Below are 15586 nucleotides of genomic sequence, written 5' to 3'. Positions count from 1 at the left end.
AAGTTCAAAATACACCCCGCGGGTGGAATTGTGCGAATTAACAAGTTCTTCAAAGACTACTGAAGCAGATAAAATAAAGGTAAAGCGGCAGCTTAGGAAGCAGCAGACGGATTCGGAGGGTCGGAGAAGGCGGCAGTGTCAGGCGTCGGGGCGGCCGGCTGGCTAGTCTCGGGCTTGATCGCCTCCGGCGGCAGTCGGGTCGGTCGCACGCGGCTCGTTGCTGGAGGCGCGGTCGAGCTGAGGCTGGCCGTCTGCTCCGTCCTCTGGTGCCTCCGTCTCGCCTCCGTCCTCCGCCTCGCCTTCCTCCTCGACGCTGGAGCCAATCACCTCCGCCGAGTCCTCGCCGTAGTCTGGGTTCATCCCAAACCACTCCGGCGGTACCTCCTCGCCGTCTTCAGACCGCTCAGGGACGAAGATGCTGGTATCGGTGTACTCGGCAATCGCTGCAGCACGCTTGACGAGGGCGTCTTCCGCAGCTGCCAGCTCCGGCTGGGCCTCCGACCGAAGTGTGGCCAGCCGGTCTAGATCCAGCCCCGGATACCACGCCTTGACGAACTCCAAGGCCCGGCGCGCTCCAGCTCGGGCCGAAGAACCCTTCCAGGCCTTAAGACGACCAGCCGCGACCTCTAGCCAGTCGGCCGTCAGGCTGGGGGTGCGCGGAGCCTGCATGTCCGGCCACAGGGCGGCAATCGCCTGGGCACCGACACGCTGAAGCCGGCACAGCATCCGGTGAGTCGGCCGAAGGCGAGCCTCGATACTCAGGATGTGCTCGTCAAGGGTTCGGGGGGCGTCAGCGGCGATCTCTGCGCCCTCCGCCCTCCGACCTTCACGGCCAGCCTCGATGGCTTGGATGGCGGCCTGCGAGTGCCCAGGAAAGAAGTCTGCCAAGATGGAAGAAGCGAAGAAGCAAGTCAAAAACCAGGAGTTGGCACGACTTATAATCGGCAGCTCGAAGAAAGAAAGTAAAGAAACTCACCATCAACGATGTCTTCAATCTCATGGAAGCCGGAGGCCAGCATCGCCTCCTTGTCAGACCAGGAGGAGCGCTCGCTCGCGAACTCGGCTAGGAGGGCGGTCTCCGTCTCTTCCGCCTCCCTCTGTGTCTTCACAAGCAGCTCCTTCTGCTCTGCCAATTGAGTGGCCAGCAGATCGCGCTCCGTGGCGAGCTTGCTGCACTCCTCCCCTTTGGCACGTAATGCGGAGTTGGCTTCGCTCAGCTGCTATTGAAGAGCAGCGTTGGCTCCTGAAAAGAAGGAAGAAAGAAGGCGTTTAGTCATCAATAAAGAAGATCGCCGGGGAGATCCGGCCCGACTGCTCAGCAGTCGGCCCGAATCTCGGGGACTACAGCCTGCGGGTGCGCCAGCGCGCCCCCGCAGAGAAGAAAAAGGACTTACTCCGGCTCTCCGACCAATCGGCGGTCCGCTTGCCCAGCTCTTCAACGTTACGGTTGAAGGGAGTGACACGGAGGTTGTGGTAATCCTGTGTCAAGCGTTTCAGATAAAAAGTCAATACCCAGAGTTCATCAATTGGAGTTCCGGGCCGCCTGCTTAGCAGCCAGCCCGAAACTCGGGGACTACACCCAGTGGGTGCGCTGGCGCGCCCCCACAGAGAGGAACAAGGAAACAAGGACCAAAGGAAAAAACATACCCGGACGGCTGCCCGCGACGCCAGGTACGCCTTGATGCAATTCTGGAGAGCGTCGCCCTCAGCACGAAGCTTCGCCTGGACGTCCAGAAGCGTCTGGTTCAGCGGCCCTATGCCGCCTCCTCGCACCCACCCAATGGGCGCGGCGCTCGTCGCTTCAGCGTCTGGGATCGCTGAGCTGGCGGTGCCGGCTTCTAGGGGGCGGGGTGCCGAAGTCGCCTTCTCCAGACGGCGGCGCGCCAGCGAGCCGACTTGGAGGAGTAACCTCGCCACGGCCTCGTCTTCGGTCAGTGGCACCGGAGGGTCCGCTGGCTGCTTGCCTTGCGCACTCTCAGACGGCGGCGGAGGCGGCGGCGGAACGATCACGTCCGGCGTAGAGGGGTCACCGCCTTCCCTCTCCACGATGGGGTTCTCGCCGCCGGCTTCCCCAGACTGCCCCGTGAACTCCGGAGGCGGCGGCGCAGAGTTTAGCGGGGTGACGAACAGCGCCGATTGGCGGCGTGCAGCCTCCTTAGCCTGCCGCTTCGTCGTGGCGGCGGCTTCGGCCTCCGCCTTCTCCAGGCGAACAGCCTCTTCTTCGTTGCGCTTCTCCTGCGCATTCCGCTCTATCGCCTCCCGGAGGTCAGCAGCGGGGTCAATCCCCCGAATGGTGGCGGACGTCTCCGCTGACCCCATGACGGAGGCGGCGGTGACCCTCTCAAGAGTGAGGGGAGCCCTGAAGAAAGGGAAGCAAGCAAAAGACTCAGGCAAAGCCACAAAGAAAGAATAAAGCATTGAGACAGAATACTCACGCGGAGTCCAATGGCAGCTTCTTCACTTCCTTACAGAAGCGGATGGCCTTCGCAGCCGCCTCGTCCCGCCGGGTCGCCGCAGCCGAACCCTTGGGCTTCTTCGGCCGACTGCCGGACAAGGTCGGCACGGCCCTGCGCTTCTTCCCGCCGCCTGGAGCACCCGGCGCGGCAGAAGAGCCCGCGCCAGGCTGGCTGGCTCCTGGCCGATGGTGGGGGGCGACTTCTCCCTCGGCGTCGTCGTCAGGCCAGTCGGCGAAAGTGGCCGAAGGCCTAAACTCGCCTGCTCCTCCTCCTCCTCCCTCGGCGTCGTCCTCCAGAGCCGCCGCCCCCAGATCGGGGTCGTCGACGTCGCTCTCCGCCCGGTGGCGAGGAACTCGCAGGCTGGCCCCGAGGTGCCGGCTGGCGGGTGGGGGAGGGGATTCTGACCAAAGCCGACTGGTCAAAACAAACTTGGCAAGAAAGAAGACAATCCAAAGAAAGAAAGGAAAGGTAACTCACCACGAGCGGGGGGTTGGCGCGGGAGTACGGCTCCTTGCCAAACCGCCAATCCTCCAGGACCTTGCTGTCCGAGAGGTAGTTCACCATGAAGGCCACCTCCTCGTGAGGCATGTCCTTGGTGCACATCCGACTCGGGTCGCGGTGCCCGCTCATTTGGCATATCATATGGGGGCGGCCTTGGAGCGGGAGAACTCGGCGCGCCACGAAGGCGGCCAGCAGGTCTGGACCAGTCAAGCCCTCCAACTGCGTCAGCACTCGGAGTCGCATGATGGCGCCGGCTCCCGCAGGCGTCAGTGACTTGGCCCGGTACGACCAGTTGGGCAGTCTCCCAGCCGGCGGGCCGGCTTCGAAAGCCAACAGGTTGACCCAGTCGCCCCTCGTGGAGACGCTCCTGACGTAGAAGTATGATCTCTGCCACATCTTCACCGACTTTATCAGCGAGATGGAGGGGAAGGGGTTGTCGGCCCCCGACCTTCGCACGGTGATAAAAGCGCCGCATTGAGCCGGCACGCCTGCGGCCTGGGTGCCGATCTTGGAGAAGAAGAACTCCCCCTAGAGCTCGAGGGTGGGGAGGACTCCGAGGAAGCCTTCGCACAAGGCCACAAAGGTGGACAGCAGCACCACCGTGTTGGGGGTGAGGTGGTGCGGCTGGAGGCCGTAGAACTCCAGGAAGGATCGGAAGAAACTGCTCGCCGGCAGCCCCAACCCACGCAAGCAGTGCGAGCGGAAGATGACCCGCTCGCCGGCAGCCCCAACCCGCGCAAGCAGTGCGAGCGGAAGATGACCCACTCGCCCTCCTGCGGCGCGGGGGAAATCTCCCCCTTCGGCGCAAGACGCACCCGCACGTGATCCTCGCCGGGGAGCCGACGAGTCCGGTGGAGGAACTCGATGTGGTCGTCGTGAACTTCGGAGCCGTCCCAGGTGCCGGAGCGCACCGGAGGAGGCACGGCGGCAGAGGAAGAACTCATCGCGAGCTGATCGCCGCGGCGTTCGTCGGAGCTTGGGCGCGCGGCGGAGCAAAGAAGAAGAAGAAGGAGGAGAGCGAGGAGCAGTGAGAAGGAGGAGAGCGAGGAGTAGTGGGAAGGAGGGGCGCGCGTGCCCCCCTCTTTCCCCTACTTATAGCCTCGTGAGCTGCGAAGCCGAGGGGTGGTCGTGGGATTTACTGGGCCCACGGCCCCATGACCCCCACGTTCCACGACAAAGTTACTGCGCGCAGTAACTCCACGGGAATCCCAACCGTCCGCCGGGGCCGCGGCGGATCTGCTCGGGCGCCGAGGCGCGGTAATGGCGGGCCCCGCCTATGGGCTTGTCCCGTCGCACGCGTAGGCTGGCAGAATGGCCCAGCCATGTGTCATCACATGACAGGCCTAGAACGGGCGGCGGCCCGGAGGCTTAGCAAGCACGCTACTTGGATCCCGCCGCGACGTTCGAAATATTGTGCGAGTCAGAGTTGGGCGAGTCCGACTCCTTCTAGCCGGCCCGGCGGAAGTCAACCAAGAGCCATATGTTGAGCACCCGGAAAGAGAAACTGCTGAGGCTTCTCGGCCGATCGTCCGCGGCGCTTCACCAGCTTCGGGGACTACTGTCGGAGTAATGGGCCACGGGTAGGCAAACCCGAGGCCCAGAACCTTTCAAGACATTGGGGCAGGCTGCGCCCCTCAAGACCCCAAGACGAAGAGCCGACTTCTAAGGAGCCGACGGCAAGACGGCCGACTGACCACTCACGGCCGAGTCCCAGGGATGACTGCAGGGATAAGCCGACTCCTGACTGGCGACTTCCAGAGAAGCCGGCTTTGGGGAGTCGGCCTGCGACTCCAACAAACCCCATGACCTCATCAAGAGGGACGGGGCAGGGGAGTGGCTACAGTGAAGCCCACTCCCGCCCCTTACCAAGGGCAGGCATGGCCACAGCACGCCGTACCTCGGAAGATCTCCGTGCGGCGTGGCACTGTTGCCATACCGGCCCTGACATCAGCACCACAGGATCGAATCTTGTACCCACGACGGCTTGTCTGTACGGCCCAAAGGCAGCGGGTCCCACCAGTCAGTGAGACCCCAGGAGACGGCAAGAGGACCACCAGTCGGACCCGTCGGGAGTCGGCCCCGGGGAGTCGGCCGAGCCCTCCCCCGGGGCCCATGCGCCATTAATCAAGATGTGATGGAGAGTGGCAATAGTGATCGCTCGCCAGGCGGCGGGGCTGTTGCCACGACCCTATGATCAAGCCCGCGTCATCAGAAGCACGGCTACAGTAATCAGCAGCCGGCAAGACCCACCCGCGGCGGACGCGGCCTGTCGGCTCCATACCAGGCCAGTCGGCGGGCCCCAGCGGTCGGTGGGGAAGACGGAGGCCAGAGGCGCTGATGGCTGGGCCCGTGTCCAGCCGGATTACCATTGTACCCCTGGGGGTAGGCCTATATAAACCCCCCAGGGCACCCATGCAAAGGGTTGAAACCCATTAGCTCTAGGCCAGATCATATAGGAGGGAGAGAGCTAGCCTTGCCCTCTCCTACCTCCAGGAAACAGCTCAAGGAGCAACCGTGTAGACACTTTGCCATAGTGATCATGCGGAGACCCCGCAGAGTAGCAGTAGGGGTATTATCTCCCTGGAGAGCCCTGAAGCTGGGTAAGATCCGCCGGCGTGCATGTCTTCGCCTCATCCTGTTTCCAGGCACCGGCGACGTTCTACTCGCCCCCACCATGATAAGCCATCCTTTGGCATATGTCGCACCTAACCCCCGACAATTTTCTTACTTCTATTTTCAAAACACCTAAAATAGTCAAAAAAATTATTATATTAAAAAACCTACATTCTACAATGTCTACATTCTAAAATCTACATTTAAATTACCTACAATTTGCAAGAACAGAGACAAGGGAGGGAGGGAGGAGAGAGGAGGGGGAGGGGAGGGGCCGGCCGGAGGAGGAGGGAGGGGCGGTGGGAGGAGGGGAAGGGCCGGCCGGAGGAGGAGGAAGGGGCGGTGGGAGGAGGGCTGCCGGCGGAGGAGGGAGGAGGGGGCGGTGGGAGGAGGGTGCGGTGGGAGGAGTGAGGGAAGGAGAGAGTACCTCGGTGGAGGACGGACGGCGGCGGCGGCGGCGGACGACGGGTATCGGCGCGGGCGAGAGTGACTGAGAGAGAGAGTGAGTGAGAGAGGGTCGGCCGCGTGGGGAGGATAAGGTAGGGTTAGTACTAGCACGTGTGCGAGAAAAGCGCTACAGCTAAAGAGAATAGCAGTAGCGCTGGGCGAGGATACGCGCTACTGCTAAGTTGAGCTGGCCATGTGCACCCAGTTCAAACATAGCAGCAGCGTTTTTTGCTAGTACGCGCTACTGCTAAAGTTATAGCAGTAACGCGGTTTATTTACGGGCGCTGCTACTAAGTAGCAGTAGCTAAGATGTCATGTATAAGGTTTTCCCTAATAATGGTAGTATGGGGAAGTCTGTGGGGAGTTTCCCCGCCCTCATTCAGGAAGAGTGCCAGAAGGACGCCAACCGTCACCGTAGTTGCGGCGGCGAACAACGCCCTGTCATCCTTGTCCAAGATGGTTCAGACCCGTTGAAGCGCTTCAAGGTCATGGATGCCCAGGCCGCCGTGCGTCGTGGGAGCGCAGATGGCCATCCAGTTCACCTTGCAGCTCCCCCCCCCCTCCCCCGCGTGCTTGCGTCCATAAGAATCCTCTTCTGCACTTGTCGAGTCCTTGAATAGCTTTTTTAGACCGTGAATAACGAAGAGTGTATGTTTGGCTTCAAATTTTATCTATAAAAGAGTGTATTTCTATCTTTCCAATACAGTTTAAAATAAAAAAAATACTTCTCTCTCATCACATGGTAATTAAGACCAATAACAATCTACACATGATCTTCTTAATTTCTACACGCACTTAGCTCATTAAGAGGGTTGGGTAATTAAAGAAGAGAGGGATGATGGCTTGCATCTTTTCAATGTATTTTTTATTTCACTCCATAATTTATCTTAAAATCTCTAGATATACACTCTTTACCCAACGAAGTGAGTAGCACGCATCGAACGAGAACTCGTGTGCCAACCGCCGCCATGAGCTCGATGAACTGGAGATGGCTCCACGTCAAGGTCCAAGCCAAAATTATTGCAAATCGTACGCGCGTCCAATGAGACCAAAGAATTCAGAGCTTCGCCTACACACGTACTACACATACAACTTTACCTGCTACTCACCCTACATACCACCACTGTACAGTTCAATACCAAAAAACTGCCTGTATTGACACCATCCGTGAGATGCATCCACTCTCAGCAAATCTGTACCACAGGAAGTCGAATTGAACTGTATCAACGGCCTTCGTCGATGACGGAGCTCAGGAACGGCGACGAGGTGCGGGACGACGGCGAGTTGGGCCTCGGCGCTGAGCTCGGCTGCCCGCTGACGTCGGTGCTCATGTAGGTGGTGTTGCCCCCCGTGATCTGCCACTCGGTGATGTAGCTCGGCTTGGTCACCACGTCGGGCGCCTCGACGTCGCCCGTCAGCATCGCCACCACCCTCGACATGGAGGGACGCTGGTGGGGCGAGCCCTGGGTGCAGAGCAGCGCCACCTTGATGGCCCGGAGCGCCTCTTCGCTGTCGAACTCTTCCAGCCTCTGGTCCACCATATCCAACGGGTGGTTGTTCTCGTACAGTTCCCACACCTGAAAACATTCAGGCGATGTTTTATTCAGGAAACCAGTTTACCCTTTTTTTTACTTGTTGCAGGAGACCTCTAGCGCGTAGAGTTCCTCGGCGAGCTTACCCATTCGAAAATATAGACCTTGTTCTCATCCTCCGTGCTGTAGTTTGGTCTCCCAGCTAAAGTCTCCAATACCACGACGCCGAATGCAAACACGTCGATCTTCTCTGTCATATGGCCTCTCATGGCATACTCAGGTGCGAGATAACCACTTCAAGGAGACGATATCGACCGCTATCAGCATACATGCGAAAACACTTCGTAGACATAGAGGTTGGCAAGGTGGAAATGCACTTACAATGTACCAGCAACTTTGGTGCTGACGTGTGTCTTCTGGTCATCATAAAGTTTGGCGAGCCCGAAATCCGAGATCTTAGGATTGAGATTGGCATCAAGTAAGATATTGCTGGCCTTTATGTCCCTGTGCACAACACGGATGCTAGATTCTTCATGAAGATAGGACAGACCTCTTGCAACGCCTAAGCATATCTCAAAACGTGTTGGCCAGTCTAGGCTTGACTTCCCTTTGCCTGGAAATATAGGTTTAAGTTTTCAGTTGTTTATACTAATTAAGCTTGAATCTGCATATATTTAGATCCATCAATCAGAAGTTTTACCAAACAGAGCATGGTCCAGGCTTCCATTCTCCAGGTACTCATAAACCAGCAGTGGCTTATTGCCCTCAAGGCAGCAACCATACAACTTAACCAGATTACGGTGTTGCACTCGAGATATAGTTTCTATTTCCGTTGCAAACTCCTTTTTTCCCTGATGAGATGCTTCAGATAGCTGCTTCACTGCCACGAACCTACCATCAGTTAACTTTCCCTGCGAAAAGAGGCAGTTTTCAACAATGAAAGTTTTAGGTACCGCACTGTCAAACATCATTTTCTCCAGATACACTGAAATAAATTCCTCCTTCATTTTAGAAATATTATCAATATGTATGTGCAGATACTAAAAATACATAAAATAACTCAGATAAACAGGTCTGTCTTCTGATGTTTACTTGTACTACTAGCTTTAGTTACTTTCAGAAAGAAAACTTTCAAGAAAATTCAAGGCTGTATGTACGGGATGAACCAACCTTATAGACCGACCCATATCCTCCTTGACCAAGAAGGTTATTAGGACTGAAATTATCAGTAGCTGACCTCAGTTCACCATAACTGAGGACATTAGGTCTTCCCACAATACTGTACAGCTCTGCAAGACATCACAGAAAGATATAACAAACTTACTTAAACTAATCCTTTGCTCAGTTAGAATACAAATTGGTCCTAGTGTATCCCATACCTTCTTGCTCCAACGATAGTTTTCTCCTTTTCTGTCTCTGCCTCCAAAGAAAGATTCCGGCAAGCACTACCAATCCTAAAACTGCTATACCAACTACAACTCCCGCAATCACACCTGTTTTACTACCATTCTTCTTTGCTACAGCACTACGCACTGTAGGGGTGAAATCTGACAGAAAGTTCACTTGTTAGAAAAACGTAATGTCTACAGAATCAGTATATTTCAAGTGAGGTTAAATGAAAGTTGGGCTATGCGTAAACTGGTTGGAATATTCTTAATGTCAGGTTATACATGTATTAGGTATTTCAAACTTTATTTACAGAAATCTATCCCCATACCTAGTATTCCTGAGTAGTTTGTTTAGCATATTTGATTTACTAGTTCTCTTGTAAATATTTGATTCCTGAGTAGTTTGTTTAGCATATTTAAGCAATATTAATACAGTAGAGACAATAGAGAGATTTGATATTTCTATCCAACTTCCCATTTAATTCGAAGAACATTGTCCAAATGCTTTAGTTTGAACAAAGCCTAACTAGATGTGTTTTCACTTTCCATGGTACTGAAAATAGAATGATGAGAACTTCTATAACAGCTACGAGTACAACAAGGGCTAAATGAAATACATACAGATCAACCCTCAGTTTCATATTGATGCTCTGGTATATCTGTGTTTGCTTTTATTTCAAGCTGCACAGGATTGCATTCAGCATAATTTAAAATCGATCTATCCAAATTAACCTGGAGAATATATGGTACATGGTATGAAAACAATTATTTCAAGTTAAGGGGAGTACTTGGTGTTGCACTCAAAGCTGATATTGCAGGCCCGTAGTAGCCTTGATCAGGAATGCAGCAAGTGCCCTTGCCGGCCCAGAAGAGATGAATCTCAAGAAAGTTCTTGGTGACAGGAACTGTGTACTGCTTCCTAACAGCAGTATAAGATTTTCCGCCTGCCACCTTTCTTATGTCAAAGTTCTGCTCCTTACGCTCACCCTATACCAATAACAAGAAGAAAAATATGACTGGGTTATAAGCTAAGAGTATTGTTTATCATTCAACATTCGAAAAAAAAGAGTATTGTTTATCATTTATCAGCGAGAACCTACCTGGACATATATATCAAAAACCCTTCTACCTCTGCTCTTCCAGGACTGAGCATCTGGGAAGGCAAACTCTGCAAATTGAAGCGTAACTGTGTAGTTTCCATTTTCAAGGCCAATACCATAGTATCTCAAGGATGATGGCGACATCCTTGCATTCCGGAACAGTTCTGTATCAAGTGTATTCAGAAACTGGTGTGAGCTGTAGATTATAGAACTTCCGTTTGACGCATCCATGAATCTTCCAACGTTGCTAGCACCCCACGTGGGTTCTCCTGTAACATAATATGATGCAGCTCCAAGAGTGGCAGCATCAGGTTGATACAGAGAATTATCTGAGCCTGATATGGGTCGATCACTACCACAGTCCACAGCAAATGAAGAAGCTGCAAGCAGGTTAAATTATTTAATACTGGTATGCATTTAGTAAAACTGCGGTTGCAGGTATATAGTTCCTCAAGTATGCATAGACTTAAAATTGCAAAAGGCAGAAATCTCACATTTAGGAGATCCAAAAAAGCAAGGTGTATTTCGCTGAAGGCAGTCCAACCCCGTAGGTAAGGCACTGCAAATGCAAAAAATCAACATTTTGAATCCAAAATTCAAGCTGAGAGAACATAATAATTTACTTGAGGTGGGTATCATAATATGAACGAACCTGTTACTTGATATATCGGCCCCGAAATTATTTGCCACCAAATTCCTAAGTAAAATGAACAATAGGCAAAAATTAGAAAAGATTGTTCATACTTCATATCATATTCCTATTGATTGTTAGATATAGATTAAATAATAAGGAATAAATAATTGGCTTGGTTGTTAGATATAGCTTAAATAATAAGGGACAAACAATATGTTCAATTTTTTTTTGGCTTCATTGCATGCTAGGCTGTATAAGGTTAATAAGTCTCACTTCACAAATGAAGGAACATAGGCATTTCAAATAATATTATAATGCTTGTAAGATTCAAGTACCAAAATATCCTCTCGTTTTTTCAGATTCATCAAATATATATGATGCTAGCTTATTTCCGTACACTACAAGCCTAAAAGTCAGCTCATGAGCCTAAGCTAAGCTAAACAGGCCCTGTTGGGCTGGATTTGGTCCGGCAAGTTAGTAGAAGTTTCAGAACATAGAACTTACAGTTGCGAATTTCTAGCCCAAGAAGGAACACTTCCTGTGAGCTGGTTGTAAGAAAAATCTCTGCAGAAAATTAAAAGTGAAAGCAGCATTAAAAATCAAATAAACACCTCCCTGCTTTTATTGTGCATATATGCTTGAACCACATTGACATACAAATTTTTAAGCATAGGTCCTACTGAGCTTGGAAGGCTTCCCGAAAGGCTATTGTTTCCAAGAAATCTGTCACAAAAGAATTTACAAACATTAGCAAGATGAATGATGAAAGTTTTCCTTTCAAAGAAATATGCATTGCAAGTTAAGATAGTCCATACAAGAAGCCGAGTGAATTCAGATTCAACAAGGTTTGTGGTACTTGGCCTGTTATATTGTTAAAACTCAAATCCCTATAACAAAAAAGAAGGATAAGGGGAGGATGTCAATAACAAATGTATAATTTATAGCTCTGCATTAGTGTATCACACAAATGACACTTGGCTGTATTTTTCAGTCAAATAAAATGCTTACAATAAGTTTAAACTCGTGAACTTCGAAAAGTTTACTGATAAAAGTGTATCAGATATCCTACAGTTCCTCAAAACCCTGCAGCGAAACATATTACATGTTTTAGTACAGAACAACTTGGTGAATTACATCAAAATCGGACTGTAGTTTGAGGCATTTAGTGCATCACAAATTAAGCATACAGGGAGTTCAAAGATGTCATGTTACTGATGAATGCCAGCGAAGAAGAACTTCCGTTTAGTATATCACCGATTCGTCTGCACCATAGAAATCGAATTTTTATTTGTCCTGCCGCTACTTTGATATTTTTAAGAATGATACTTGGCTATTATCACAGAAATAGGCACTTACAAGTTTGTCAGTTGGACAAGATTGGACAGAGTTGCTGGGAGCGGACCTTGAAACGAATTTCCCTGAAACCTCCTACAGTTCCATAGTTCCAGTTAGTCATATAAAGCATCGTTTCTTCATATGCAGGTGTGCAAGATTGGCAGAGATAGCAATAAGGTTGTTCATGTAATAGCAAAATTCTCTAGGATCGTTGGAAGGGATGTTCTTTGGAAAAATCAACTTCCCCTTGATCTAGCTGTGTTGGTGCAACAGGACTGTAATGACTTGATTGTTACTCTGAAATGAAATTGCTATCTTTCCCATAATGATAAATAAATAAATAAAATATAAAGCATCATTTCTTCATGGATGCAGTAGCCTAGTAGTGAAAGAAGGGAGGTCTCTATTCTATGGTAAATCTAAAGAAAGTAAATTTATTTAGGTACAGGTGATTTCTGAAGAAAAGACTGGTCTTGTAAAGTGAATCAATGCTTACTGATACCATCACCTGATCCGAAATTAACAACCATCACAATTAAACATTTAGTGGGAAGGAATATGTAATGTTTATCCATACTAATCTAACATCTGACTTTAAATGAGCTGTTTCTTAAGAGGCCTCAGATGGAGATTCAGCAGGGTAAAAAAACACTCTAGAAAAAAATGCTATCCCTGGCACAGATCATAGTGTACCATCACATATTTATGTTTTGAACAAACTAACACTTGACTTGTAGATAACTACAGAAAATTGTACAAATATCCCTTTAAACTTCCCAGATAAAAATGTTCTTGAAACCATGTAAGCAAAATATTTGGATGGCTTTTAATACTTAGTCTAAACAAAGAATTACTATGACGGAGATCAATGGCGATCTTACAAATCTGTTAGATTCCAGCTCCCAATATAATCTGGTATTTGCCCAGTAAAATCATTATCTGATGCCCACCTAAGCAAAGAGAAAACAATATTTTCATGAGGCTGAATCATGTAAAGCATTAATAGCGACAATCCGTCAATTATAGCCATACAATGTTTTCATTTTTGTAAGCTTGGAAAGTGATGATGGTAGTGGACCACTAAAGCCAGCACTGTCTATGTACCTGTAATTGAGAGATACAAAAACAATACACGTTAGACATGGAGCTAACTAGTCCAAGCGAAAAAACGCTTGAAGGAAAATGGGGTCTTCGGTATTAAATACTCCCTCCGTCCGCGAATAAGTGTACTTCTAGCTTTTGTTTTAAGTCAAAGATTTAAAACTTTGACCACCTTTCTAGGAAAAAGTAAAAGCATTGATGACTTCAAATTAGTATCACTAGATTCATCATGAAATGTACTCTGATAATATATCAATTTGATGTCATATATGTTAATACTATTTTTTAGAAAATTGGTCAAAATTTTAAAACTTTGACTTAGAACAAAAGCTAGATGTACACTTATTCGCGGACGGAAGGAGTACATACAATTGCTCAAGTTTGGCCAGGTTCCCCAATTCCGAAGGAAGCGAGCCACTGAAATTGTTTGAGCTAACGCTCCTGCAAATACATAAAAAATTACAAGTTAGACATGCAAAATTGACAACTTGCAATTTATATTCTAGGAGGCACGAATGCTATCAGCATAGCCCCCTTCAAACCGAGTTTAACTCCATGGATTACTAAAATAAAAGGGATTCTAGATTAGTTCAGTACAGGTAGTTATTTGATTGATCTAAGATGAAAAAGAGTCCAATTTTTTTTGTGTGATTTCCTCAAGTCCTTAATACAAGAATACTAGAACAAATTAAGATGTGATATGTACTTTCACTAACAATTTTGGAGTTCTTTATTGAATCTCGGAAACTTGAGTTGTTGGCATATATTCTCAATTTAATGGCTCTTCATCTCACGATTTTTTTTTTGCACAAACAACTTGTATTTATAGTTTTATAACTAAAACACAATAAAGTTGCATGATAAACACAGTCATAAAAATAATGAAAAAAAAGTATTTCTTACAGTGAGACAAGATCCGTAAGGTTCCCGAGCTCTTTTGGCAAAGGTCCAGATAACGCATTGATGCCAAAAGACCTTATATGTTCAAAGGAGAAAATGTGAGATCAAATGAAAACATTGCAAAGTAATACTACCTTTATTGATCTCATTAAATCAGGATTAACGTTCTGAAAATCTCACATGTACTGCATACGAGTCAGCTCCCCGATGAACGATGGTAAAGGCCCTGTTAAGTAGTTTTGCGATAGATCCCTGAAACAACATTGGAGCAGATACAGAAACAATTGAATTTGGTGTGAGACTGGAATATATTATACAGAAAAACCAAAGCGAGCCATTCCATGCTTCAAATAAGCTGCTAATATGCCTATGCCCATGAAACCATTTGACGTGTGATGAAAGTTGAGAGTCCATACAAATTGGTCAGGGCCGTGAGGTTCCGCAGCTCCTCGGGTATGGGGCCGACTGCATCCAGCGCGTATATTTTCCTGCATCACATTCACAGGCGTCCGGTCAGCCGTGGCGTTTCGTCGAACACCCTGTGTGCGCGGGGGCACAGGAGAGGGAGCGCCAGGGCACTTACAGCCTGGTGACGCGGCAGACGGAGGCGTTGCCGCCGGAGCACTCGCACTTGATGGCCGGGTTGAAGGGCGGGTTGTTGTCGATGTTGGTGTTGTCCGTGGCGGCGCCGGTGCAGGGGTCGCCGCTGATGTTCCATGACGACAGCGCCTTCTGGCCGAGCTTGGCGAACACCGCGTTCAGCGCCGCCGCTGCGAGGCAGAAGTAGGTGAGTAACCCCACCAGTCAGTCGGTAACCGCTGCTCGGCCGTCCGATGGGCCAGGCTCACGCGCATCCGACGGTCGAGAGGCGAGATGAAACTGGACGTGGTTTTTGACTTTTCCGTGCCGACGCGGGAAAAGTCAAACGCCGAAATATCAGACAGAGTCGTCGACGTGCCTCCATTGACTTCCCCGTCGAACGGAGGAGAGCTGGTTTCTTCGGAGCCATGCGGGAGCTGGTTTCATGGATGAGTCCAGGGACAGAAGAGATCGTCTACTAGCATGCAGATGATGTAAGTGATACCCCAGGGGAAATTAACCAGGAGAAGAAGCGTCCCCCATGCTTTGCTTTCTTCAGCAGCGGTTGTCCAACACAGAGGCAGAGACGAATCATGGTGTTTTTGATCAATCGGGCAGCAAACACAAAAGCAATGGGGTCTCCCAGGAAGGATTTCTCATGGAAGAGAGGAGCCAAGGCCAAGAGAAGTGGATGGTCTGGTCTATTCGAGCAAGATGGTTCGGGGTTGAGGAACGAGCGCGCGTGAGCTTTGGGGTTCAGGAGAAAGAGGGGATCAAGCTTGCTTACCGTCGCCTGGATCGGTCTGCTGAGCATGGGCGGCCGCCGCGAGCAGCAGCAGCGAGAGCGCGGCGCCATGGAGGGCCTGCCTCCTCCGCCCCATTGCTCCTCCCTGGCTCTCTGCCTGTCTGTCTGCCTGGTGCTCTGGCTTGGCCTTGCTCGGCCGCCTCTGACTCGCAATAAGAGAGCTGGTGAGCGTCGAGGGCAGGGACAATCAAGGAA

The 15586-nt window shown here is 50.2% G+C and overlaps 1 protein-coding gene across 1 annotated transcript; it reads right to left on the bottom strand.

Moving 5' to 3' along the window:
• Window positions 1-7016: 7016 nt before the first annotated feature.
• Window positions 7017-15586, bottom strand: LOC125530146 (putative LRR receptor-like serine/threonine-protein kinase At1g56140). Its single transcript, XM_048694547.2, has 24 exons — window positions 15374-15586; window positions 14591-14777; window positions 14424-14495; window positions 14188-14259; window positions 14011-14082; window positions 13477-13548; window positions 13039-13110; window positions 12888-12956; window positions 12028-12099; window positions 11859-11933; window positions 11680-11754; window positions 11487-11558; window positions 11329-11394; window positions 11176-11235; window positions 10690-10734; window positions 10532-10596; window positions 10038-10417; window positions 9726-9924; window positions 8929-9096; window positions 8720-8838; window positions 8250-8460; window positions 7931-8162; window positions 7696-7843; window positions 7017-7594 (listed from the first exon to the last, which is right to left on the bottom strand). The coding sequence occupies exons 1-24, from the start codon at window positions 15465-15467 to the stop codon at window positions 7241-7243; spliced, it is 3051 nt and encodes a 1016-aa protein (XP_048550504.1). The 5' UTR covers window positions 15468-15586; the 3' UTR covers window positions 7017-7240.

The sequence above is a fragment of the Triticum urartu genome, chromosome 2A, assembly GCF_056163025.1.
Source record: "Triticum urartu cultivar PI428250 chromosome 2A, HENAU_Tu73, whole genome shotgun sequence".
NCBI lineage: Eukaryota > Viridiplantae > Streptophyta > Magnoliopsida > Poales > Poaceae > Triticum > Triticum urartu.
The sequence above is the reverse complement of the archived record's forward strand: the minus strand, read 5'-3'. Positions and strand labels throughout refer to the sequence as shown.

Excerpts from the sequence above, each read along its gene's own strand:
- LOC125530146 (XM_048694547.2), bottom strand. The coding sequence starts at position 15,467 with ATGGGGCGGAGGAGGCAGGCCCTCCATGGCGCCGCGCTCTCGCTGCTG. Across the intron at positions 11,934-12,027 it reads CTTGTCCAACTGACAAACTT|ACGAATCGGTGATATACTAA; the intron begins GTAAGTGCCTAT and ends TCTATGGTGCAG. Across the intron at positions 11,755-11,858 it reads ATGACATCTTTGAACTCCCT|GGTTTTGAGGAACTGTAGGA; the intron begins GTATGCTTAATT and ends GTTTCGCTGCAG.